The sequence below is a fragment of the Octodon degus genome, unplaced genomic scaffold, assembly GCF_000260255.1.
Source record: "Octodon degus isolate 3935 unplaced genomic scaffold, OctDeg1.0 scaffold00007, whole genome shotgun sequence".
Classification (NCBI taxonomy): domain Eukaryota; kingdom Metazoa; phylum Chordata; class Mammalia; order Rodentia; family Octodontidae; genus Octodon; species Octodon degus.
Window position 1 is genome coordinate 24,344,580 of NW_004524583.1, and position 25,418 is coordinate 24,369,997.

At 49.4% G+C, this 25,418-nt stretch overlaps 1 protein-coding gene across 2 annotated transcripts in view; it reads left to right on the plus strand.

Annotated features, from left to right (window-relative positions):
- The window catches only part of Peli2 (pellino E3 ubiquitin protein ligase family member 2), a 158,284-nt gene that overhangs the window by 40,745 nt on the left and 92,121 nt on the right, over nt 1–25,418 (plus strand). For both annotated transcript variants that reach the window (XM_023703104.1, XM_023703103.1), the window contains one exon: nt 3,923–4,052. In XM_023703104.1, the coding sequence (XP_023558872.1) occupies nt 3,923–4,052 (130 nt within the window). The remainder of the gene's footprint in view (nt 1–3,922; nt 4,053–25,418) is intronic.

The following is a 25,418-nucleotide window of genomic DNA, read 5'->3' on the forward strand; positions in this document are numbered from 1 at the left end:
GCTGGAAGGTGGGGCTTAGCAGAGCCTGGAGCAGGTGGCTGGAAGGTGGGGCTCAGCAGAGCCTGGAGCACCCAGCAGAATGCTCCGGGACTAGTCAGGTTCGAGAGCACTCGGTCCCAGGGGATCAGCAGAAGCTGCAGCACTTGAAAAGTATCCAAGCATCATCCTTACATCCTCTTAGTAAGCAAGCCGCAGGCCATGAAGCCCAGCCCTGCCCTAGAGGAGGAGAACTCAGTGCCACCTCACAGGGGACAAGTGAGGAGGCTTTCCCATCCCCCCTTCACCTACCTTGTAGTGTTCGGTGAGAAGGGATGCCTGGAGACTTCCAGGCAGAAAGGCAGAGGGCTTTGGAGGGAGGCACAGTGGAGGGCACTTTCCCACTGGGGGCAAAGGTCAAGCTGTCCTAGGCCTGAGCGTTGGGGGCCTGCATCAGCCCTGGGGCATGTTTTCAGAACGTTGTGACTGTGCAGAGCTGGGAGTGGAGACTCGGGCCTGGAGTTGAAGGGATTCTCTTGATCAGCTCTGCTGCGAGGGTAGGAGTCGCTGGTGGCCCGCTCCGCTCAGTGCTCTGGGCGGCGCGGTGCGCTTCTGTGTTCACGCACTAACCCCTGGGCTAATGGAGTGCTATCGAAATTCTCTTTTGTTTTTGGTGGGAAAACTTTCTCCTGGTTGTGGGCCTTCTGCTTGTGGCTTAGCAGGGCTTATTTCCTTCAGTGATGTGTTGTATTTCAGGCCCTGTCCAACTTCTGGTTTCTTTACTCTGCTGATTTTCATAAGCAGCTTCATTTATCTCATGGCTTTACCTGTCACCCCGTGTAACCCTTGTGGATGTCCGGATCTGCCTGTCTGTCCAGTTGCCTGCCAGCGTCTCCTTCGAAGCCCCTGCTAGCCCTGTTTCTGTTTCTAAGGCTGCCTTTACCATGGCTGGGCCAGTGCCCCTGTGGCTCTCCCTTTGGCCTTCCCTGTGCGTCCAGACAGGTCACAGAGGGGAGTGAGTCCCTGCCTCTCCAGCGAGTCTGGGATCCCGGGAAGTGAACCTTGCACAGTTCACCTGGGGAAGTTCAGCTCTGACGGGGTGCTGGTGGTCATGGCTCCCAGCTGTGGCTGCCTGTGAGCGCCACCTGTGGAGCCGCACAGCTGTGCTCACCTGGGTGCTGAGTCAGCATGCCAGGACTCGGCTTTCTTTGTTTTTACAAAGCCTCCCTGGGGGGTCTTGATGTTCTCCTAACCCCCGGAAACAACTCTTAAATCTTTAGTCCTCTCCTTTTCACCACCAGTATTTTGTTTTCAGTCCTCTCGCCCACCCTGTGCTGTGCACCCTGCCACTGCACCACAGCATGTCAGCTGATGGCCCAACTCCTGCCGCCCCCGTTCTCCACCCCCTGAAAAGCTGCCCTCCTTATCCAGGTCTATGAGGCTGCTCTCAGCTGGCCCTGCCTGCCTGCCTGCTCTCCCGCTGCTTCCTCAGGAGTGCTCTCTGCTGGCCTCCTGGTCCCTGTAGGTCCCACCCTGTGCTCCCATCCTGTTCCTGGCTTGGATTCCAGGCTGTTCAGCTGATGCTTTCCCATCTCTCCTGGCATGCTCTGTGAAGCTCGTCCTTCTTATCCCGTGAGTTTTGTCAGCTTGTGTTCATGCCTTTCCCTCCTACAAGGAGAGGACTGTGATCGCAGGGAAGCTGGTGCTCGCTGATGCAGCTCTGGCGCTTAGCACAGTAAACATGAGATGAGTGGCCATGCAGCTCAGCCTGATGGGAAACTCGCCTTGACACTGGTGTTTCTAGTGCTCTGATAACTGTCTCCAATAGGATTTTTAAGCCTGTTGTCAGCTAGATAGGACATTGGAGTAACTAAGTAGGCTGGATTATTACTTACTTAATGTGCAATGTTTGTATATGTGTGCAGAACAATTTAACGGGAACATTTTTCCTGTGCTAAGGCTGACATTTCTTATACCTCGGCCCACAGTGTTAGAAGTTTGCTTTGTCTTGTTTGTTTGGTTTTTGTACCAGAAATCAAACTCGGGACCTTGTGCTTGCCAGACAGGCGCTTATGCCGCTGAGCTTTCTCCAAGGCCCTGTGTTTGTAAATAGCAGAAACCAGCCCTAATTGAGTGGCAGCTCACCAGAATTTCACTGACAAGCAACCTGCTGATCCTCTTCCCACTTTTTTTGCTGCCTGGCCTGCTCATCTACTTCATTCTTCACTTTCTCTGCTGCTTCACCACACAAATTGTGACATCACCGAAGCTGGAGTGTTTGTGCCCTGTAGCAGTAGCTGCTCAGAGGCGGGGCAGCTGTGTCTCCATTCCTGTGTGCTTCCCAGGAGGAGGCTGTCCTTGGCCAGCTTGACTGCGTGGTCGGCTCCAGGTGGCAGGGAGGCATCGCCCTGCGCTTGCCCTGGGACTTACAGGACTAACTGCAAGAAGTGGTACTGTCCGTGAGCTACTGGCCGCGGGTGGCTGCCCTCTGCCAGCACCACAGTGAGGGGCTCGGAAAACCTTGGCAGATCGTTCAGTTGGCATCTCGCTCTGCCCACCGTCGTGAAAGTGTGCTCCACACTGTGCACTGTCTTGGCAGTAATTAGTCTGAAAATTTCCCTTAATGGTACAGTGTTTGTTGTAAGCTGATTGGTGTGAAATGTCTCCAAACAAAACGGGTTTGTGACAGTTTTTTACTCATGGGTACTTCACAGTAGTGCTCACAAATTCCTTGAAGAAAATCATCTATACTTTCCGATCATGCCCAAGTAAAAGAAGTGAGTCTTTAAATAAACACTCTTTATTCTGAAGACATTTTTATATAGCTTGCATTCCTTTGTGATGGCAACAGATTGCAAACACAGTGGGAATAACTTCTAGGGCTGGAGTAAAACCATTCAGCTGCAGCTCCTGGCTCCGCTCCTTGCACCCCAGGCGCCCGTGATCTGGCTTCCGTCGTTCCCAGGGGCCGCAGACCCGGTCTTCCTATCCTGCTCACTGTACTCCTCTTTCTGGTAGACTGGAGAAGCGGAGAAGGCCCAGCCAGGTCTGCTGGGCGAGTCTTTGGCACAGGACTGCCCCAGCCCTGCTGCCCTATGTGCTGTCCTGAGGGAGCCTGGGCAGCCAGTGGCCCTCCATCCACATTTGAAGCAGTTCCCTTCCCTTTCAGTCATTGTTTTGAAGGGAGCCTTTGTCTGTAAAGGCAGAGAATAGTCTCATCTGTGTGGCAGTGCAGAACGGGGTCAGAACGTTCAGGACAGGTTAGTACAGAATTAGAACATGGAGTTGCAAAGCGAACTACTAGCTGTCTTCCTGCATTCCTTTTAAACTCATATCAGAAATCAGCTTGAAGACATTGTGTATTGTCCTGGTGACTTTTAGAGAGGGTTTTTTGTTTTTGTTTGAGAGTTTATAGATGAAAACTCATGTATAATTTGAGCAAGCTATTTTTTGCTAACCCAGCATTATAGGGTTCAAACAGCAATGAGGATTAACATAGAGAACTCACAGCTTTGAAGAATCCAAGGAACTAAATTTGGTCTTCTTAAACATAAAGAACTTAGAGATGCTTTAACATGATTTGAGAGTGGGAGATAAGTTTAATTAGCATGCTGTGTGCTAACTCGCTTGTTGAATAGACTCCCCAAGTGTTTCCCTGGGTCCACTCGGATGGCTTGGGCTGAGTCGAGCCAGGGCGAATGCGACTGCTGCGGGATACTCACTTGTCTGCCTAGTCAGAAGCTGGTAGCTGCTTGTACGTCACTGTTAAGTTTCTGGAGATGATTCAGATTTCATTACAGCTGAAATCTGCTTTGCAGCCCTTCCTTTTCGTGGGGTGTTTAGTGGATAAATCTTTATGACTCTTCTTACTTTTCCCTACTCTAATTTTCATGCTTAAAACTTTAAAAATCTGTAAGTAAATAGATTCCTTCATCTCTTTTTTTAGGTACAATGGTGCTTTACCTAGTGGAGACAGAGGACGGAGGAAGAGCCGCTTTGCCCTCTATAAGCGTCCCAAGGCAAATGGTGTCAAGCCCAGCACTGTCCACGTGATTTCCACGCCCCAGGCGTCCAAGGTAGGTGGTGGGTGTGGCCCGCAGGCCGGCCTGGGCCTGCAGCAGCTCACAGTTCTGGCTAGCTACTCGCTTTCCCCTGCCTCATTCGTATGTTGGATAGAGCTCTTCTCCCACCTCAGGCTGGACGGCCACCGGGAGAGGTTGAGTTGTGCGCGAGCGTGTGCTCTGCACACCCCTGGCATGCCAGCACCCTCCCCATCTCTGCTCCCACAGTGATTCACATCCAGATGTGACTCAGATACTGCGGCTGTCTTGGGAGGGGGTGGCTACCAGCTCTGCTGTTCAGATCCAGTGTGTTAGGACACAAAACAAATAGACTTATCAAGGTGTAGTAGTACAGTAAAAGATGCACGATGCTCTTTATCCTAAAGAGGTCTTGTCTTAGACTTGGTATAAACCTCACGAAGATTTGTTACTTCTCTTAATTAAGTGCAATAGGTACTTTCATATAACCTACATGTACTCGGGCCTGAATATATGTGATAATTATGAAGACAAGAAGCAAATTGAACTAACTGATATGAAAAGTCTTCTATACCTGTTAACTTTCCTATGCTTAATGTGAATAAAATACTAGCTTTTAGAAGGGATTATTTTGGTTTTTTGTGATACATAAGTGGTGCGAAGATCAAGTTCGCATCCTGGTTGGTGTAGTTTGCATATTACACTTAAGATAGTTTTTGTATGATAAATTCTGTGGTATGTCATAGTTTCGTCTTGCTATGAAGTAACTACAAGTGTCCACGGTGTGTCATGAGAGGCAGCTGGTTGCGCATGTCTGCACCATGAGTCTGCGCAGTTGGGAGTAAGGAAGCCTCGGTGCCCGATTTTGCCGGAAGCGTGTGTTTAGGGAGAAACGCTGGCTCTGGGGTGGTGCTATTGCTTTCTCAGTGTTACCGAAGAGCCCCCAAAATTCTGCACTGGGCCCCGAAGGAGAGGTCAGTACAGACTGGTCTGCCCCAGGGAGGGTGCGAATGGGTAAAGGGAGTACCAAGGAAACGGGGGGAAAGATTAATATTTTCTGGACAAGTTTTGGCTAGAAAATGTGGAAAAGACATTTTTTAAAAAGGAAAACAAGGAAAATCCAGCTTCATAAAAATGCTAAAAAGGTAAGTTAGCAACAAAATCTTGAGAGGCCAAAGAAATACAAGAAGTCATAGTCCAGAAATGTTTGGTAGAGAAGAAAACCAAGACAAATGTTCTTTACGCGTCCTGTGACCACCAGATCGTTAAGATGGTTAGAGAAGGGTCAGCTAAGGACTATGCTTAGGCAGAGCGCAGCAGCAGGGGTTCAATTCCCGGTGTGCTGTGCCAGCCCCGCCTGCAGGGCATGCTGAGACTGGGCGTGGCATCGTGCATCTGTAATCCTAGGGCTTGGGAGGCTGAAAACAGGAGGGTCACTATGAGTCCTCTCTGTGTGGTGAGACCCTGTTGACCCTGTACTAAATACATATTTTTTTAAAAAAAAGATAGTTAGAGATAGTCATGACAGTTTTGTCTATTTGTTGACATTTATCTTCTTTTTCTTGCTTTGGATCTGTATCATTTTATATGTACTTTTAAAAGAATCATAGACTTTATATTAATAGGATGGTTGACATTTCAAAGTTACAGGACTCAGGCTTTCATTACTCAGACATGATTTCATAAAACTTTGCTGCTGTGGGGGGATCAGCAAGCCTTCCTCCCTGCCCCCTCCCCTCCTGTTTGAGCCTTTCGTGTTTTACCTTTATGTCTAGATTTGACTGCAAGTTGTTTAGGTTATGCAGCTTTTGTCTCTATTTAGATGTACTCCCCCACCCGCACACAAGAGGAGTGGGGCAAATTGGGCTTCGGTCATGACCCCTCTGTTTCATCAAAATGTGGAGCAGCTCTGTTCCCGGGGCCTTCTGTGAGTCATTTGTGAACAAAGCAAATCAGCCACAGGCAAGAGCCCTGGGATTACCTTGGGCAACAGAAATTCTGGCTAAAAATCAAGTATGGAAGAATTATTATAGAATTGGGTTGTCATAGGGAGTGGTGGCATAACCAGGCTTTTTGAGAGAGGAGAGCTGGAGCGTTAGAAGCCATAGTGTTTATTCCTTGAGAGATTTTCTTTATTGTTGGTCTTTTTGAGATAGAGTCTCACTGTGCAGCTCAGGCTACCTTCAGCTCACTGTGTAGCCCAGGCTGGGCTCAAATTCCCAGTGATTCTCCTGCCAGCAAAGGTTTTAGGAAGTGACTTGACTCTTGCCAGCCTTCCCCCTCCTAGAGGTTTTGAATTTTGGGAGAGTCTGGTAGGCTGAGCCAGTGTCTCCCAGCCATGGCTGGGGAAGTTGGGTAGAACAGGCATATTTACTGTGAGCTGATCTCCATTCAGTGCTGTCTTGACCTTGTCTTCTGTGTCTACCGTGAGGGACCAGGAGGGTCAGTGGGTGAGTAAGTCTACACAGCGAGGAGGTGATGGATTTGTCTCTTCCGCCTTCTCAGGAACCTAGAGCCTCACTCACAAGTCCCTCCCTTGGTCTGCAGCGGCCTTGCCCTGCCACTCCTGCTGATAGGTCGCCTCTGCTGCCCTTCAGCTTCAGAATCCCACCCTGTCGTGAAGGAGCCCCTCCTGCATTTAAAGGACTGGTTGCAAATGTGCCTCTTTGATTGGAGCAGTAAACATGAGACCTAAAAGGGAGGTGAAAATTCGAGCACCTCCCTTTTGGTTAGGGTATTCCTTCCCTGTCACCTGTGGGGACAGCACAGGCACCCCATTGCTGGAGGTAGTGACAACAGAAGCAAGACCTTGTCTCCATGCTTGTCAGTATCCAAGCTTAGGCAGATGGAGGTGGTGAGCTTATGCTGCTGTTGTGTAATCTCGAGTTGTGTAACCTTTATTTGTGCACATATTTGCTTTTAGAATAATACAAGTATTTCTCTGATTATGTGGTTTTTTTTTTTTTTTTCTTTAAATTGGAAATCCTGTTTTACTTCTGGCAGGTCCGTTACAGAGGCATAGGGCCTAGTAATTTATTCACCCATTCATTTCTTCTACAAATATTTATCCATCACCTTCCACGGCCAGGCATCATGCCAGGTGCTGGATGGAAATCCGTGTCGGCAGCCTGCAGCTAAATCGCCCAGCCTGTCGGAGACAGCAGAGGCTCGAGCAGCGCGGATGGCACCGCCTGTGGAACAGGGGTGTGGAGTACAGTGGAAGTAGGGAGGACCTGAGCTGAGGGGAGGAAGGCTGGCCGGCCTGGGCTGGGCGGGCTTGAGGCTTTTTGTATGGGATCATGGCAGTGTTAGGAGCTAATGAGAATTCAACTGCTGTTTGAAAGCTCACTTTTTTGCTTTTTGTGGTTTGGCTATTTTGCTGTCATTGCACCAGAGAGTACTGGGACAGTGGTGTGTTGGGGACAATGGTGTAAGCACAGGAGTACGCACGTGGCTGGCCTGTGATGTGGCTTAAATTCAGCAGTATTCCTGTGGAAAACTATCAGTCATGGTTTTCCCTCCTCAGGTTGTGCTCTGTGAAAAATCCCCATTTTTGGATATTTTACTTTCAAAAAGTAATTGCACATCACTTTGTTCTGGTTAGCTGATGTCAGAATGGAAATTATTGGCGGCTTATGAGTGACAGTGTGGCAGGAGATTGAGGCTGTTCCGTTGCTGCCAGTGACTGAGCTGGCCTCTGTCCCCTCTTGCACTAATGCAGTCTCCACGCCCGGGTGCTTTCTGTAGCACAGAGGTTTACGTGGCTCGCTGTTGGGGCGCTGCGAGGCCTGCATGGTGCGGCACCCACGTCCTCCTCTGTCGCAGCCCGGTGGAGGAGCGGAAGGCGAGCTGACAGAGCGTGTGCCCGGAGGAGGCCAAGGCAGACCTTCTGTCTCCACCTCAGTCCTGTGCGCACCCACCTGCTCTGTCAGCCCACGTCAGCCCCTCTGAGGGTGGAACCCTGCAACCTGTCTGCCTCCCACGCAGGCCCGGGTGTCATGGAGGGAACCGGGTCACAAGCGCTGCCAAAGCCTTGCAGCCTGTTGGCATGGACGTGGATGCTCCGTGGGAAGTGGCACCTGCCGGTGTGGACCTGTTGGCTCAAGAGGACTTTGCAGAGTGCAGCAAGGGGCGCTGTGCAGCACCGACCACCCCCTCGGCCACGTCAGCAGCGATGCACAGCCCTCCTCACCCTCGCAAGAGGGCGACCCTTTCCGTGAGTGGCGGGACTCACCTTTTTATGGATTCTCAGGCTCTTTTTTTTTTTAAACATTTATTTATTTATTTATTTATTTATTTAGTGTGTGTGTGTGTGTGTGTGTGTGTGTGTGTGTGTGTGTCCAGCTCAGCCCACCAGGGGGTGGGGCTGGCTGGCATGTGGTGCTGGGGGATCGAACCGAGGTCCCTGTGCTTTGCTAAGCTTGTTCCAAGTAGGTGCTTTAGACCACTGAGCCATCTCACCAGCCCCATCTCAGACTCTTGATTGCTGCTGCTTTTACATAGTTGCGTTTTGAATGGTTCTTCTTTGGGTTTCTTTCATAGCCATGTACTTCTAGGGTTAGTAGTAGAAAGTGGTTGATGTTTTTAAGTTCAGAATTAATAAGGTAAATTACTGTAAATTTTAATCAGTTTAATGAAGTATTTTGTATAAAGGAATGTTTGGATAAGACTTTTTAGATATAAATGCATCTTATTTGAAAGAGAAACAAATGATGGTGTTTAACTACAATCTGATATCTTTTTATACATGTGGGATACAATCTAGAAAGATTTGTGTCTCCAGTGTTAAACAGCTTGGTTATTTCAATAAAAATACAAACATGACTCAGTTTCCAAAAAGTGAAATAACTTTCAGAATCTTTTCATCAGTGTTTGATGAAGTAAAAAGAACTTATGAAGGACCAACATGCTGTATACGGTAAAGCATAAAGTATTTACTAGGACTTCAAAATACAGATTTTACAGGAAAATAATTCAGCAGTTTAGAATTATAGTCCTGAGTGTTGCACTATATTCACTGAGATGAAAAACACTTTTTGTAAAACTTATAAATAAGGTCGGTATAATTTCATCTGTCATCGACAAAGCTCCAACCATGTCACATAAAATATTTTAATAATTTACTAAAAATGCAATATTTAAGACTTTGAAGATAGTGTAATGGTTTTTGTTGATGCTGTAGGGTTTTTGAAAGGAGCATCACCATAAAGCTTTGTCAGACTTGAGAAAAATTGTTTCAGCGAGAAATACATACAAACCTGATGAGTTTCGCACAGCTGGTGCAGCTACATGGCTGGGGAGTGTTTCTCTCAGCTGAGGTCCGATGGAAACGATTTCTGGATGTTTCTGTTTAATGCTCTCTCACTTGTTATCTCTGAGTGATTGAAAAATAAAATCAAGTAAGCCACTTAACATTTTTTCTTGAATATTATTGTTAGTTTACATGAAATAAATACCAGAGAATTACAGAATGTTTGTTAAGACTTGGGGTGCATGAATGAAGTTGTAGAGCCTTGATGTGCAGCCTGTGGCTCTACTTAGGAGTGTAGCTGGGAAATTGTGTAACTGCTCAAGTATTCACATTAGAAATGGTGGGCTAGCAGTTGGGATTTGGATTTAGTACCTGATACTGCAAAGTCAAGTTTTTCTTTAGTTTTCTGTTATTAACATTGATATATTTAATTGACAGATAATTGGTGATAGAAAATCCAAATACAGGAGATTATGATAATCATAAGATGTTAGAGGAATTAAAAAATCTGAAGTGAAACAAAATAGTACTTCCAAGAGAAAACTGTTTTTTTTTTTTAATTTTTTTTTTTTTATTAGAGAGAGAGAGAGGAAAACTGTTAAATTAGCCAACAAATTACTTGAATTTGCACGTAAGCAGTGACAAAGTGAAGAATACAATTAATGTGTAATAACCCCTCTAAGGGATTAATTCTTAGAACTTGGCCTGTGGTTGTTTCCAAGCAGCATAGATTGAAAGTGAAAGTGAAAAGCCTTGACCAATAAACGATTTTCATGACTTTTTTGGTGGCATCTGTGGTGGATTAAAAATATCAGAGCTAGAAAACTGAATGTAGTAGATGGGAGTTCATGAGAAGGTGGCAGGTGGTGTTCAGCTGTCCCAGTGGGCGTTGTGATCACAGGACTCCAGCAGGTGGCCAGGCTCACGGGGCAAAAGGAGCCTGAGGCTGGGAGGCAGGCGGCACCTGGAAACTGAGGACAGTGGCGGCCTGGGACTCACAGGAGTCCATGCCAGCAGCCTGACTGTCATGGAGGACAAGTGCTGGCCCGCAGCCTCCACGAGCGATGGGACCTGGACTAGCCTGGTGGTGCCCCGATCTTGGCGTCCTGCAGCGGTGGCGGAGGAGCCAGCCAGGCTGCTGCACAGCTGCTCGGTTTTGGTGTGCTGTAACAGCAAGAGAAAGCCTGCCCGCTGCTTGTGAGGAAGGAAGTACAGCAGGCCTTGTGCTGTGGACGTCTTAATCTTGCATTGAGGAAATGAGGGCTGAGAAAGGGATTAAAGAATTCAGAAGCAAGGAAAGGTCCGCTTTCCTTTCCTTTCCTTTCCTTTCCTTTCCTTTCCTTTCCTTTCCTTTCCTTTCCTTTCCTTTCCTTTCCTTTCCTTTCCTTTTCCTTTTCCTTTTCCTTTTCCTTTTCCTTTTCCTTCCTTCCTCTCTCCCCCTCTCTGTATCTTTCTCCTGTCTCTCTGTGTCTCCATCTCACCCTCCTCTTTCCCCTCCCTCTCCCCTCTCTCTCCCTCCCCATTCCTGTCCTTCTTCCTCGTATTCAGAATGTTAGAGCAGCACAACTTCACTCTGTCACTCGGCATTTTAATTATCAGTGTAATTAGCCTCATGACCAGTATATAGTAATTGTATTTTTGACTCGATACATGTATTAGTTGGACAGATCATTTAATTTATATTGTCCTTACAGCACCATTTTATTAATGACTTGCTTCTAGCATGTCGGTGGCAAGAATGCTTGTATTTATAATTATACTTTTACTAGAGCCTGTTTGAATGCTGATCCAGATTCAGGAACTCATATTTTTATGGAGGAAGAGAGCTTTGCTGTGTTTTTAAAAACAAGCAGCATTCAAGTTTAAAGGACTTTATTTACACTGACTTCTTGTTTCACTAGCAGGAAGCCTGCAGGAGAGCTGGTGAGTGCCCCCGAGACTGAGCTGGGTGTGTCGCTGCAGGAGCAGGGGCGATGCCTGCAGGGTAGGACCCTCTGTGCCCCGCTCTGCTGTGACTCTTGTGACTTGAGAAACCTCTTCCTTTCCACATTGGCACTGCTGTGATGAAGAAATTGATGATTTTCATCAGTACAAATGGAGCTTTTTTATAGATGTAGGGGTAGTGGTCCTGTTTCTCGAGCCAGGTGCTCTACAGAGAGCCTCCCTGCAGAAGGAGCTGTAACTGACTGGCTTGTTTGTTGTGGTGGCTGTAACAGCACATGCAGCTGGAAAACGCAACAGGCTGTGGAAGATGGTCATGGAAGTCCCACTGCTGGCTTCCGGTGGCTGGCACCCGTGTTGTGACACATTTGGCCTCACAGTGCACCACTGGCCCTGTCTGTTTTGAGGAAAGCGCTGCAGCTGTTGTGAAGTCCTGCTTGTTGGTGGCTGATTCATAGAATGCTTGAAAGCTCTTGGTTGACTGCAGCTGCATGGTGGGAAAGGCCCAGAGCTTTTGGAGCTGCTGGCTTTGTCTGGCAGTAGAGGAGCTGGGTTCAGGAGCTCTTGGGGTGGCGGGGGCTTGGCTCGCCGGACCTGCATGGCTTTCTTAGTTCTGTACCATGTAGGTCTTATGACCTACATGGCTTCTGCTGTCCTGCTCTTCTCCTCTGTGGCCTTGTGCCTTGGCCGGTGATGTTTCTATGACAGTGGCGGCAAACCTATGGCACATGTGTTATTTTTATTTTAAGACAAGAGAGGTTAATGTAGGAGTTGCATTCTCTCAACCAAAACTTCAGTGTTCGGGTTTAATTTGCAATGAGTAGGTGGGCTGGGGTTGTGGACTGGGCGCTGAGCTCCAGAAGGTTCACCCGTGCTGGCCCAGGATGTGCTCTGTGTGTACTCACCTAACTACTGCCTGCCTTGCAAAGTGGCCCTCCTGTCACTCCTCCTAGAGAGTTTGCCATCACCCTTGTGTGCCCCCCCAAGTGCACAGAAGCTGTGAGAGTCTGGAGCTGGCTTCGCTCGGCCCCCAGGAGAGCAGGCTCCTGGGTGGCAGGGCCATCTTGCTGTGCTGCACTGCTGCCGGGCACTGCTGGCGGAATGAGTGAGTACAGGGTCACTGCTTTGGGCATGTGCTGGGCAGTGGTGGCTCTGGCCCAGTGCACTTACCTGGTGAGCCCGGGGAATCCTGGGAATAATAGTATGTAGTGTGCACTATGTGGTCATGGCTGATTAATGCTAGCTATGTTGGTAATAGTTCTCAAGAAAAGTTATGTCAGATGGGCTGAGAATACAGTGAAACCCGACATCCATCCTTCCTCACTCATTGTTTTAATTGTCTAAGAGACTTAGCTAAAATACGGCAATACATTAAACATTAAGAATACATTTCTGTGATTTGACTCGAGGCTTCTTGTGTGTTATAATTTAAATTTGTCATTGCCTTAAGATCACAGCAGTGGAGCCTTCCTAGTGAATGATTTCTGAATCTGTGACTCCACTAGCTTGGAAATCCCTATGCTTCCAGGCTGTGGGGTGCACTTGCTGCAGACTGTCCACTCAGGTGTCTGGGGGCAGCACGGCTTGGGTCACCTCTGTGTCTTCGCATTGGCCTCACCCTTGCTTTTGAAGGAGCAAGTGTTTCTCTACTGGTTCAGCATAGAATTAGGCCTTTGCAGAACAGGAATAGTTAGATGTTTTAGAAAATTGCTCTAAATTCTGTAGTGCATGGTGAAAGTTGTTCATGTGACTATCGGCAGTCTTTTCTATTTAAAAAAGTTGCGTTCTTTTGTAACTTTCTATTATATATTTTAAAATGTCATAGTTTTAAACTTCTAAATAGCATTAATATTTTAATCTTAAAAGCTACTAGAACTATTACAACTCATGTTATGTTTGTTTCCTTAAAATGCAGGTAAGTAGGATTTCTGGCAAACATCTCGTGCAGATGTATAATATGTACACATGTGTGTATGTGTGTGCGTGTGTGTGTATGTGGACATTCGTGCTGTACTGAATATTGAGCCCAGAGCTTTGCACATGCTGGGCAAGTACTCTTACAAGAAGCTACAACCTTGAAGCATAGCCTTGAAGGTTAAAAACCTTAAAAAAGTTTTTAAACTTTTTTCAAATTCACAAATCTTAAGTGTAGCTTGATAAATTTTCATAAAGTGAACATAACTACTTACGTAATGCCTAGATCAGGGATCAGGGCGTGGGCCTGTGCAGCCCCCCTTCTCCTCTCAGCCTGCGTTTGCTGTTCCTCACGCTTGCATTCCTGTGGTGCGGGTACACAGCGCATCCCGACCCTCTTTCTGTCCCCTTTTCCTCTCCTCCCTCCTTCCTACCTGGGAGAGAGAGCCACCTCCCTACTTTCTCTTCTCTCTTATTTACTCTTTACTCATAATGTGGGTTTCTCCTGTAAGAGAAACTGTGCGGTATTTAAGCTTGTGTGTCTGGTTCTCTCCGCTCCTGTAGATGTTTCAGGCCTGTCCATTTTACGGCAGAGCGGTGCCGTGCCGTGTGTGAGTGTCACTTGCCCCTTATCCATTCATCTGTAGATGGGCACATAAGGACTCAGCTGTGATCAGTTGTACTGCTGAAAACATGTGTCTACCTTTGCTCTTACTGCTGGACTCAACACCCAAAAGTAAGGTAGGAAACGTTTATTTAACTCACAGTTGGTAGAAGTTTCAGTCCGTAATCAGCTGGCTCCAAGGCAGCGTGGTGTGGTGGAGGGGCAACTGTGCATGGTGGCAGAAGACAGCAAAGGCAGCCAGCGCAAGCAGGGTGGGGTTGGGAGAATCTGTTTTCCTCCCTTAAATTGCAAGCAGGCCACCCCATGGGGGTGGTTTGGTAGCTCTCACACCATTTCTGTGCCCTCCCCTTACACAGGCCGAGGATGTTTACAGAGTGAGGACCCTGGCCCCCTACTGAATCACTTAGTTGAACTTTTAAACTTCTCAAGTTGACACAATGTGTCAACCATAACAATGGGTATGCCTGTCACACTGTAATAGGATGCTTTTAACTCTTTCAGGAAGATACCTGGAAGGGGAGTAGCTGGGTCAGGTACAAGTTCCACTTTTGGTTTTTTGAGGAATGCCCATACTGTGACCCAGGAGACACTTCCAGCACTTGTCCCAGGATCTCCCCTTACCTGCTTTGAGTAACAAACTTGTTTTCTCCCTGGGTGTATTTTTCTTCTTTTTCTTTGTTTGGTACAGGGTCTCACTATGTAGTTCAGACTCCTAGTGATCTTCCTGTCTCAGCCTCCCCAGTACTGGGATTACAGGTGTGCGCCCCCACACTTGGTTTTGGTGGCTGGCAGGCATGCAGTACCGGGGATCAAACCCCAGTCCTTGTGCTTGCCAGGCAGGAGCTTACCTCCCAGCTATCTCCCTGGAAGCCCCTGGGTGTTTATTAATAGACTTTGTGCTCATTGAAGGCCAGACCTACTCTGTTCCTTCACAGAGTTTCCTAACACAGTCAGAAAAACAAAACCCTGGAGGCTAAGTGGGTACTTGCAGAGATTGTCTAGCATGACACTGGAAACAAGTCTGCCATTATCCAGCCTACTGGGCAGGTGAGGACAGTGAGGTTCCAGGAGGACACCTGGAGCTGCCCAGAGTCTGCAGGGTCCTGGCAGGGGCTCAACTCACACACAGGTGCTCCCTTGTGGCCACAGGTGTGCTGCAAGGCCAGTGTCTTACAGATCAGCACCCTCTGGGAAGGCACGGCAGCAATTGCCTGGCCCCCTTGCCCAGGCCCTAGAGCTGGCTATCCCCAGAAGGCACCCTCCAGGCCTCTCCTATCTGCCTGGCCACCAGGAGGGAACCTGGCAGTGACAGAGGAAGGGGCGGAGCCCAGTGCAGCCTTCCCTGCAGATCCTGTAGCTCATGCATCGACCAGAAGCACTACACAGACCTGCAGCCCCTGCACCCAGGACATTCACCTGCCAGCTTCCTAGCATCCTGCTGTCACTGTGTGTACGCTCCCAGCAAGAGACCCTGTAACCCACAGGACATGAGATCAGGTTGGAGAAGTGTTGGAGTTAGAAGGGGTCAGCTTATTACAGGGGACACTGGGGCCTGGCATGAAGGCCTCAGCTGACAGGAGCATCCATCTGCCTACAAAGTCTGGCCTCTTGCTTTGGCCAAAGGTAGCTGTGACCTGGACCCCAAGAGATGGAGAACACAAACAGGAGCTTAGCCTCCTTGCAGAACCAAGGAGCCACCATGGCGGGCTTCCCCCACCTACCTGAGTCTTGGCTGGGGACCAGAGTACAGGTCTGTCAGCACCGTGCCTGGAGCCAGCCCTGATGTGTGCTGTCCCTGCAGCTCCCACACCCCATTTGCCTCTGTGGCTGCTCTGTCCCTGATCAGAGGGAGCAGCAGAACACAACTGTCCACAAGGGGTGGCCTGTCCACCCACCCTGGCTCTGTCCCTGACACCTCTGCCCTGGGCTTGGCTGTCTTACCTGCTGTACTGCTCTCCTTCCTGGGTCTTCAGGGTGGTGCCAGCAGTGACAGCCATGAGCAGGGCCACAGGCTCACACAGTGCTCGGCCCAGGTCTGAGTGACCTTCGCAGGCTGACACCGAGGTGCCTTCTCTTGTGAGAGGGCATAAGGCAGCATAAGGCCCCGCTAGCGCGTGCAGAGGACAGCTCCCTCGCAGGGCAGCAGGGACTCAAGGGCAGATTCACCGGAATGCTGAAATTTGAGCAATGTTTCCTCGGGCAGCTGAGAGCAGGACAGGATTCTGGGTTGAGCGAATGTGAGTGCGCGTGGACTGGCAGTGAAGGACCACAGCTTCTGACCTGGCCCGTGAAGCCCATGGACCACGGCCCTGGAGCCCAGGCAACTGCTACCTTTGTTAAGTGCCTGGCTGGGCATACAGTTTTCATTCCTGAGCGCTTTGCTCAAGTGGCCATAACCACAGCTGCCAGGAGAAAATGAGGTGGTAGGTGGGGGCTTTGTGGGTTCAGGATAGAGAACAGGGGTGGGGACCCAGCGGAGCCCACCCCAGGCTCTGAGAAAGGCCCATGTAGGGCTGGGGCCTGAGCCTGAGCTGGGCCAGGTACCACAGGTTGGGGACAAATTCCACCTGGGAGGATCAGGACTAGAGCTCAGTTCCCTGGGGGACCCAGCCACTGCTGGGTGCTTTCTTGGAGACATGGAGGGCCCTGGGTCCTCCTCACCCACACAGCTGGCAGCTCACTAGACAAGGGGATCCCGCCCTACCTGTAGGCAGCCCAGCGCGGTCAAGGGCCCAGGGAGCTCAGGGCAGGGAGAGGCCTGGGCTGTGCATCTACCTGCTGGCTCTGGCTTGGGGCTTGCGTTGCCCATCTGAGAAGTGAGCCTCGAGGCTCTCAGGGGCACACTGCTCCTCCATCCTTCCCAGGCCCTGTGCAGAGCCTGCCCTGCAGCTCCAGGTGCAACCAGTTCTCCAGAGACCTGTGTGCTTCTGTGCTGAACCCAGAGCCCTACAGAGGCCGCCGCAGCCCTGTGGGAGCCGGGGAGGGGGGCCTCCTCTAAGGCCGCCCAACAGTGCAGCACCCCTGCCTTAGCTTATCCTTGTTGCCTGCCGGGCCAACCACACAGCTGACTAGGTTGGGGGAGTCCAGGCTCACGTAGCCAAGCCCTCCCAGGCTGCCGCAGCCCACCACCGTGATCTCAGCTAGTCTCTTATGCAATGGTGCTGGATTGCGCGTGCACCCTCCCCCTCTCTAAACGTACCTGTAAAGGACTGTTGATTGCTGCCAGGAGGAGCTGGTGGAGGGATGCTTCTCTGATTCTCTCGATTTAACCTAGCTCCTGCAATGATGATGTAGACTCACCTCCCTCGCCTGCTCCTGCCTTTGTAATCCTCCTCCCCATCTCCACGCCTTCTCTGCGCCAGACAGGTTTGGGGTGAGATTTCCTTGAACTTCAGCTTCTTAGGCTGTAGGATTCATAGGTTGTGTATCTGTCTTTTAAAAATGGTTTTAGGAAGTAATCCCAGCTGGACACCTGCTGCACTATGAAATGAATTTCAGGTGTGTCTAGCTGTGCGTGTGACAATGACCATGATACTGAAAGCCAGTTTACCTGAGCACCTGCAGAGTGATCTGTGATGGATTTTATTACAACCAAGAATCAGATGGGACAGCTCCGTGGGGAAGAATAGAGGTCCGGTAGAGCCACATTCAGGGACAGTTGGTTTGGAGGAAAGGGAAGAAGGCATGGAGAAAGAATGGCATTCTGACAAGTGGGTTTGGACATGTGTGGTACGTGGGGGCCTAGAGAGCTGCACAGAATGCGCGGGCTTTGGTCCACAGAAATGGGCTTACCATGTGAGGCTAGCTCAAAATAGAAAAAGACCAAATTGTAAAATATAGACCGATAAACTTTCTGTGGAGCAAAGCCTTTGTACTCTTGGGTGAGGTAGAGATTTCCTACAGACATTACCAGTGAGACTCATAGAGGAACAAAAAGGAAGAATTAGGTTTCATCAAAATTAGGGACTGGTCATTGAATGAAATTGTAAGGAGAGTGGTAGGGAGGGCACCGGCTGGAGCAGCACGTTTGCAGGGCCTGGATCTGGGTCTTGGTTACCTGTCCCTTGCTGCTGAGACACTGCTAACACTCAAAGTTAAAAGGGGAAAGTTTCCTTTGGCTTACAGTTTGGGCAGGCTTCCAGTTCATTGTCAGCTGGCTCTGAGGCAGAGAGGCTTGGCAGAGGGGTAACGGTTCATGGTGGTGGAAGACATCAGAAGTACCAAGGGGAAGCCAGGAGGACTCTTCCTGCCCCTTAGATTGTGCACAGGCCACCCGCCCTTGGGCAGGTGTGGCACTCACAGCCCCAGCCCTAGCCAGACCTAGGCCAGCCCAGTCAGCAGAGCGATTTGCCGGTCGCACACCTTAATCCCAGCATCTCATACTCTGGATGCAGCCACTGCTGAAGAAGCCCTAGGACAGAACGAAGCTCTGGAGGGACAGCTAGACACAAACTGTAACAGTCTGGAAGAACTTTAATACCACGTGAAGAGCCTTGAAACCCCACAATTAGGAAGCTTATAAAAATTGAAAGTGCAGGAAAATGACTTGAAAAGAGATTTTTACGAAGGACAGTATGTAGGTATCAAGTAAACATATGAAAAGTTGTAATGAGAGAGCAGCTAAATGAAAATTTACATGGAAGGGCGCAGCGCTCTGCAACTTTTGGACTAAAATGACCAAGTCTGACCAGACAGTGCTGCTGAGAAGCAGAGGAGCCAGAACTCTCCCGCCCTGCTAGTGGCATGGTCACTGTAGAAAACCATGTGGCAGTTTTTTCAGAAGTCACTCGCAAGCCTGCCAGGTGGCCTGGCCCTTCTAATCAGGCCCGTGCAGAAACAGATTTCCATAAGAACATTCACACCAGCTCTGTTTTCAGTAACCAAAAACTATCATGTAAACATCAGCGGACAGCTGAATGCGTGAACAATGAAGCCATAGTAACCCAGGCAACAGATTTCTACTCAGCAACCTAAGGGTGTACTGAGGATTAGTCTCAGAATAGTTATGCTTAGTGGAAGAAATAAGACAGTCCGTGTGTGGCAATGTTGTCTGCAGTGCCAGCACTTGGGAGGCTGAGGCAGGAGGATTCCAGAGTTGTAAGTATAGCCTGGGCTGTATAAGCAAGTTCAAGGCCAACCTGCAATCACAGAAGAACTAAAAAAGGAAAGAAGCCAGAGAGACAGCTACATTATGTACATTCACTTATATACATCCCATCTATAATGTGACAGAGGCGGGTCAGTCCTTGCCTGGGGACATGGGGAACAGGAGAGAGAGGCAGAAGGGAGGGCATACAGCGCGGGAAGAAGCACGCCGAGAGTGACAGGTATGTTTGTTTTCTTTCATTCGTGGCTTAGTTAAAAAGACAGGTAGAACCCCTTTGTAGGAAATGGAAAGTTCTCTTCCTGTGTTGTAGGTTGGAACAGTGTCAGATGGCCACTGTTTTGTCTGTGAAGATAAGTTGGGTTTGAAGAGAAAAAAAATGTTGAAGTAAAATCTGTCAGACAAAGTATTTTCAAAAGCAACAATTCAGTCATAAAGAAAAATATGTTATACGGATAGCAGTGTATACTTGGCACATGAGACAGTGTGACAGAGTTTAAAGCACTGGTCTGCCATCATATCAAAGAAACCTGGGTGGCCAGCGCCAGGTGGAAGTGCGCGGTGACAGTAACCTGCATTGGGCTCCCCAGGATCGAACCCTTGTGATCCCTGCCGTGGCCTTATAAGTTACAGTGTGTGTGTGTGTGGGGGGGGGATCCACAACAACTGAAAGCTTTCCTGCAAAGGAGGTTCATCTCATTACTTTGCATCCGTTTGTCAGGCCTTATAGTCAGGCCCCAGCCAAGCACTGACTGGTGCTGCACCTTTTAAATTTTCTCTTGGTTATTCTATTTATCCTCCTTCCACTCCACTTTTGTTTCACAAAATGTGTCACAATATTCCCTGCCTTGATGCCTCCCACTATTTTTATTCTAGTTTGTGTTCTGCCGTACACTTCAGTGGAGTTTCAGCTAGCATCCAGGGTTTCCATAGGGGGAAAAGCTGGTCTTTCCTCTCCACAGATGAAAACACTGCCCTTTCTGGAGCAATCCCTGTGCATTTAAGACTGGTAACTTCAGATAGGAGAATTATCCCTCTCCCGTAGAGTCAGTGTGAAGTCTATGTAATTACGTAGACATGGAAAGTTTCAAACTCTACAAAAATGCTTTGTGTTTTCAGTGTATTTCTTGGTATGTCAGCTTTCCCGACAGTTTACACTATAATTTCGTGATGAATGGCCTCTTGGTTTCCTCAGCAGCTCTGTGGAAACGGCATTGCTTGTGAAGGTTCTGGGTGAAGCTGTGGCCCGTGCTCCTCACCTGCTCACGGTGTGCTCCTCAGGTAACTTTGTTGTGTGGCCCCGCTCCCAGTGTTGCGGAGGACCTGCTGCCAGCGAGATGCCTTGAGAGTCAGGGGAACATTTTCTAGATTTTAAGTTTTGAGTCTCTGTAGGCAGTACGGTTTCTGTCGCTCCTCCTGTTTACTTCAACTCTTTCAAACCATTCTTCACTTACAAGTCCTGCCAGTTGGGGCAAGGGCCTGTTATGATCTGAGGCCACTCTTTTTGCCATATTTTGTTCTATATCTTTACAGATTAGAAGTTGTGTATTTCAGTAAATCACCAGTTTGAACCAATCCTTGGTCCCCCTACGTTTGAAATATCATGTTCTTTGTAAAAATCAATCATCACCTCTCACCCATGTGGAATCTCTCTGTGAGAAGATGGCATGGGGATGGTTAGCAGCGCTGGGAAGTCACCCAGGAGGCGTCCAGACACGGTGCTAAGTGTGCACACAGCCCGAGAACTTGGGGTACTGGTTGCATGAGGCTGCCCTCTGCTTGCCTGCTTCCCGAGCCCATGGGACTGGACAAAGACCCCGTGGGGCTGGACAAAGACCCCGTGGTCTCCTCTTGGTGGCAGCTACCCTTCTGTTGTCTTCAAAACTTGCTATTCCAGCTTTAATTTGTGAGAACTTTTCCACTTGAATTCTGATACAAAATCCGTTTTTAGAGACCTTATGGTGGTAGCTACTACTTTTGGTTTTAACGATATTAATATTTTTGCTTAATGAGATTTTTTTGCACTTTTGAAAAGTGGAGTTAAACTCTGGCGCCAATTGACTAACTCTCTTCTAATTAGTGTTTTATTACATGGATCTGTTTCTAGTTTGCATTCCTTATTTTGCATCCGTCTCTCAAATGAGCCCTGTTGAAGCATGGTGAAGGAGGAAGACTGCTGGGAAGCTCGGGCATCCCGTCCGTAACTGAAGGCCGGGCCTTCTCAGCCTCTGCACTACCAACCATTCCGCCTGGCCTCTGCCAGTAGATGCCTGAGCACCAGCTGTTCCCCATTGTGTGTGGTGTGGGGTCACCTTAGTGGGGGTGCTGACTTCAGTGAAGTTTTCAGCTGTCCTTAGGATGGAATCGGGCAGTGGTGCAGGCCCCACAGTCAAAGCTCAGAGTTGACATCTGCTTTGGCCAGGTGGCGACCCTCCTGAGCCTCAGATTTCTCATGTCCAAGAGAGAGAAAATGACATTGCTCAACTCTTAGTTTGGACTAGATGAAGTAACCCCGTGAGGTTCTTGGCCCAAGAATGCTCCCGGCATACTGTGCATGATTTTGCCACTACTTGTGAGGATACTGGACATCATATTCTACCCGTTTCTTACTTTTTCACCGTGTCATAACATGGAGCTGGGGGAAAGTCACAAGCGAGAGAGTTGGCAGGATTAACTTAGCAAATTAGTCTCCATGCTCAAAAGCCGGCTTGCCACATCCTCCTACAGGTAAACAGCAGACTGGATGGATATTAGGGTCCTCCAGCGCGGTCCTTTCCTGCAGAATTCTGCCCTGTTCAGCAGACACTGCCACTTCACATCAGACTCTGTGGAAAGAGAGGGGATGCTTCCCACACAGACGTCTGACGTGCAGTTAGTCTGCCGTCAGCTTGGGTTCAGTTCTCTGGGCCTCTATCTTCTCAGGGGTGGTACCACATTTAGAGATCTGCAACCCCAAACCAGGACAGGGTAGTGAGACTGCTGGGGGGAGAGACCCTAAATCTAAGAATGGAAAATGAAGAGGAGGAGGAGGAGCTGTGAAAGTTCTCAGTCTGTGTATCAAAACAAACTCGAAAGAGTTTAAGTCAGCACAGTGTCTCCAGTGGCGCTACCAACAACTGTGCTATGCTCTTCAGTGTGCAGGTTAAGATGTCCATAGGTGTTCACCCCAGACAGGTTGGTGACGGTGTTCTGTGAAGTTTTGTCATGCTTCTTGAAGAATGCACTTCCAGTAAAACTGTTAGAATTTTCACGCGGAAGTATACATTAAGCTGATAGGAACTTTAAAATGGGACTCAGCTCAGAGAGCTTACTGTCAAATAGTTGACCACAGTTGTCCCTTGGAGTCCACAGGCTCAGAGCTAGGGCTCCCTGCAGGTGCCAGGACGCACAGGTGCCCGAGCCCCCAGTATGGAACGCCGTGGCCCTGCACGAAGCCTGCATACTTCTGCACACATGCTTCAGATTCCCTAGGTTACGTCTAATAACCAGTGCAGGTGGTCCCGGTCAGTTACCACACTGGGGCCAGCAGGCGTACCCACACGTGGGCTCCGCGGGGAGCTGGGCACATGGCAGAGCAAGCTCTGATTCTGGAACTTTCAGATAATTATCTTTTCTTGAGATGAGGTTTGTACATGCAGTGCACGTTGGTCTTGGATTCAGGGTCTTCCTGACACAGCCTGGTATGGTTGCGCACGTGTACCGCCATTGCCCAGCTAAATTTGTTGTTGTTGTTGATACCTATTTTTGACCTGTGATTGGTTGACTTCACAGATACAGAAGGCAGAATGTGTAGGGCTTGCTCCTGACTTTTTAGCTCTTCATGCTCTGTTTCTAGAATGTTGTGTAGGAAAGATTCTGTGCTTATTGTTCCCAGTGTGAAAACAGAAGTCTAGAGTCTCAAGACCTTTCTAGGTACGCCTCAGGGCTTGAACCAGACTCTTACTTCTGTGAAGACTTTTGTTGTCGGGAGCCCAACTTGGTCTGACACATCAGTGATAGTCATTGGCCCCCTTTGCTGTTGGTCGGTTGTGAGTTCTAGACTTCGTGGACCCATGTGTGGCGCTTTAGGAATCCCACCTGAGGGCAGGGATTTTTATCACCTGGCACTGACACATACCTGCCTCCAGCACCAGGTTTACTCCCCAGCACAGCCCGGCGGTGGCCAGCGTGTCTCTGCCCAGCAGCCTGCTAGGCTGAGCCCTGTTCCTGGCCAGGCATCTGATCCTACTCCTGCTTCTGCCCTTCCCCTCTGCTGTCCTTCCTGCCTTTGTCTACCGCCCTGTTTCCACTTCTGCACCATCCAAGTAGGAAACCAGGCAGCGCCTTGCTGTTTCTTTTCCTTCATGGCCTGTCCCGAGGGAGTCCCAGCCTCCGCACTGTCTGCTTCCACTCTGATCTAGACCCTGGATGTCCACCTTTTTAGTGGAAGGAGGGATGGAGGGATGGGTGGAAGGATAGATAGATGGAGGGAGGGAGGGAGGATGAACCCTAACAGCTTTCCTTGTGCCTCAGTCAGGTGCGACTTCTAAGTGTTAAAAGTGCTTTAAAGGTGATGTGGAGCTCCCCTTCATGAGCCTGCGCAGTGCTGTCACCAGCTGTGGAAACCCTTGCCGGGGTTTCTCTCAGCACCAGGGAAGCTCCAGCCAGGGAGTGGCTCAGGTCGGGGCTCTCAGGTGGCTCACTGAGTGGCCCTGCACTTTTTGGCCTCCTTTTCTTGCCTGGCTTCTCAGCACATAGGGAACTGCGAGGGGTTGGCATGTTTCAGAGCTGTCCTTCATGCAGCTGAAAATCAGGATGAAGTATTGCCAGAGAGCCTGTCCTGTCCTGCAGCCCTGCCAGTGCAGGACCAGCAGGTCCTCTGTTGTCCAGGATGCAGGAGCTGTCGCAGACTGGAGTTAGCTGTCTCCTCCCCGTAAGTGGGAGTCTAATAGAGGACAGAAACACTCAGAATGCTGCTGCTGAGTTTTGAGTTCAGATTCCACAGTGGTGCAGCCAGCTCCATAAAATAAATCCTAGATACAGCTAGAGAGACAGGTAGACATTAATGTAGGTGTTTCTTTCTCTATACATCTTTTATGTAGCTATTTCCAATTAATAATAATAAATGGAGGACGATGCCATTCACTGATGTGGAGGAAGTAGAGCTCAGGGAGAAATTCAGGTTTAGTTTGGGAACTGTTTAGCATGGGCACCTGTGAAATGTAGGCGTGAGCGTTAGGGGCACAGCTGGAAATGTGCTTCCGAAAGGCGGGGGATTGCGGTTGAGAACCAGAGAATCCAGCTGCAGTGTAAGGCTGAAAAGGGGTGACTGGAAAGGCGTGAGAGTGAGCGAGCGGTCTCTTTGGAAGACACCCCTGGGTGAAGAGGGAGGCTGCCCACAGCTGTGCAGAGGCCGCGGGAATCGGGAATCAGCCAAGGGGGCAGCTGGTGGGTGCGGGGCGCCTGCGAGAGCACGTGGAACTTACTGGAGAAGGTGCGTGGCGATGGGGATGGTAGTTCGAGGGGCAGGCGGGCTTGGGCCCAGCAGCTGTCCGTGGTCGGTGTCCCCGCGGTGGTGGCGGCGGGAGCCCGCATTCCTGCGCTGACGGTGAGGAGCCCATGCATGACGTACTGGGGGGAGGTGACCAGAGGAGCGAGCAGGTGGGTGGGAAAGCGAGTGGGCGGCGCCTAGCCCGGAGCTGCTGGAGCGGAGGAGGGGGCCGGCCTGCCAGGGCTTGTTGCTGATCACCGGTGGGGCGGCGGTGTGGTGGGTGGGAAGGAAGCGCGAGGGCGACGCGTGAAGTGGACCGCGAAGAAAGGTTCCTCGGGAAACAGCGCTGCAGCTGCTGGTCGCGGACGCTGTTGGGGGCCTGCGCGTGGCGTCCGGAGGAGAGGATCGCGTCCGCATCCTCATCCCTCCTCCTGGGAGTCCGGCTCCTCCAGGTGTTTCTCCCAGCTACAACTTACCCCCCTTCATGGCTTGTAGTTCTGTGTCTTGTTTAAATAGCCTTTACCAGCCCTCATGTTAATGGGATTGTTGCTGAAATTTTCTTTTAATTTTAAAGTTTCACTTTGGATGGTAAGGCTGTAAACCGTCTGGAATTTATTTTGTAAAGATACCAACATGAAGATCCAGTTTCTATTTTTCTATGAAAATAAACATTCTTCCCTGTTCTGCCTATCATTAGTTGACTTATGTGTTATTTTTATTTATTTTTGGAGAGGGAAGGGAGTGTACCAGAAATTGAAGTCAGGACCTTGTGCTTGCGGGGCAGTTGCTATGCCTCTGAGCTATAGCTCAGTCCCAATCTATCATTAGTTGTAAGACTTCCTCAGTCATCTATAAGGATTTCATATAAATTGGACGGCCTGCATATGTAGCTCTCTGTTCTCCTACACTGGTCTGGGTAACTGTGAACAAATCCACGCCAAGTGGTTTTAATGACTATGCCTGGGCGAGGTGCGCTGCTGTCCGCTCAGGGTAAGTCCTGTAGCACACACTCGTAATCCCTGCATGCAGGAGGCTGAGGCAAGAGCATCTCCTCGAATTTGAAGCCAGCCTGAGCTGCATAACAGATTCAAGGCTAG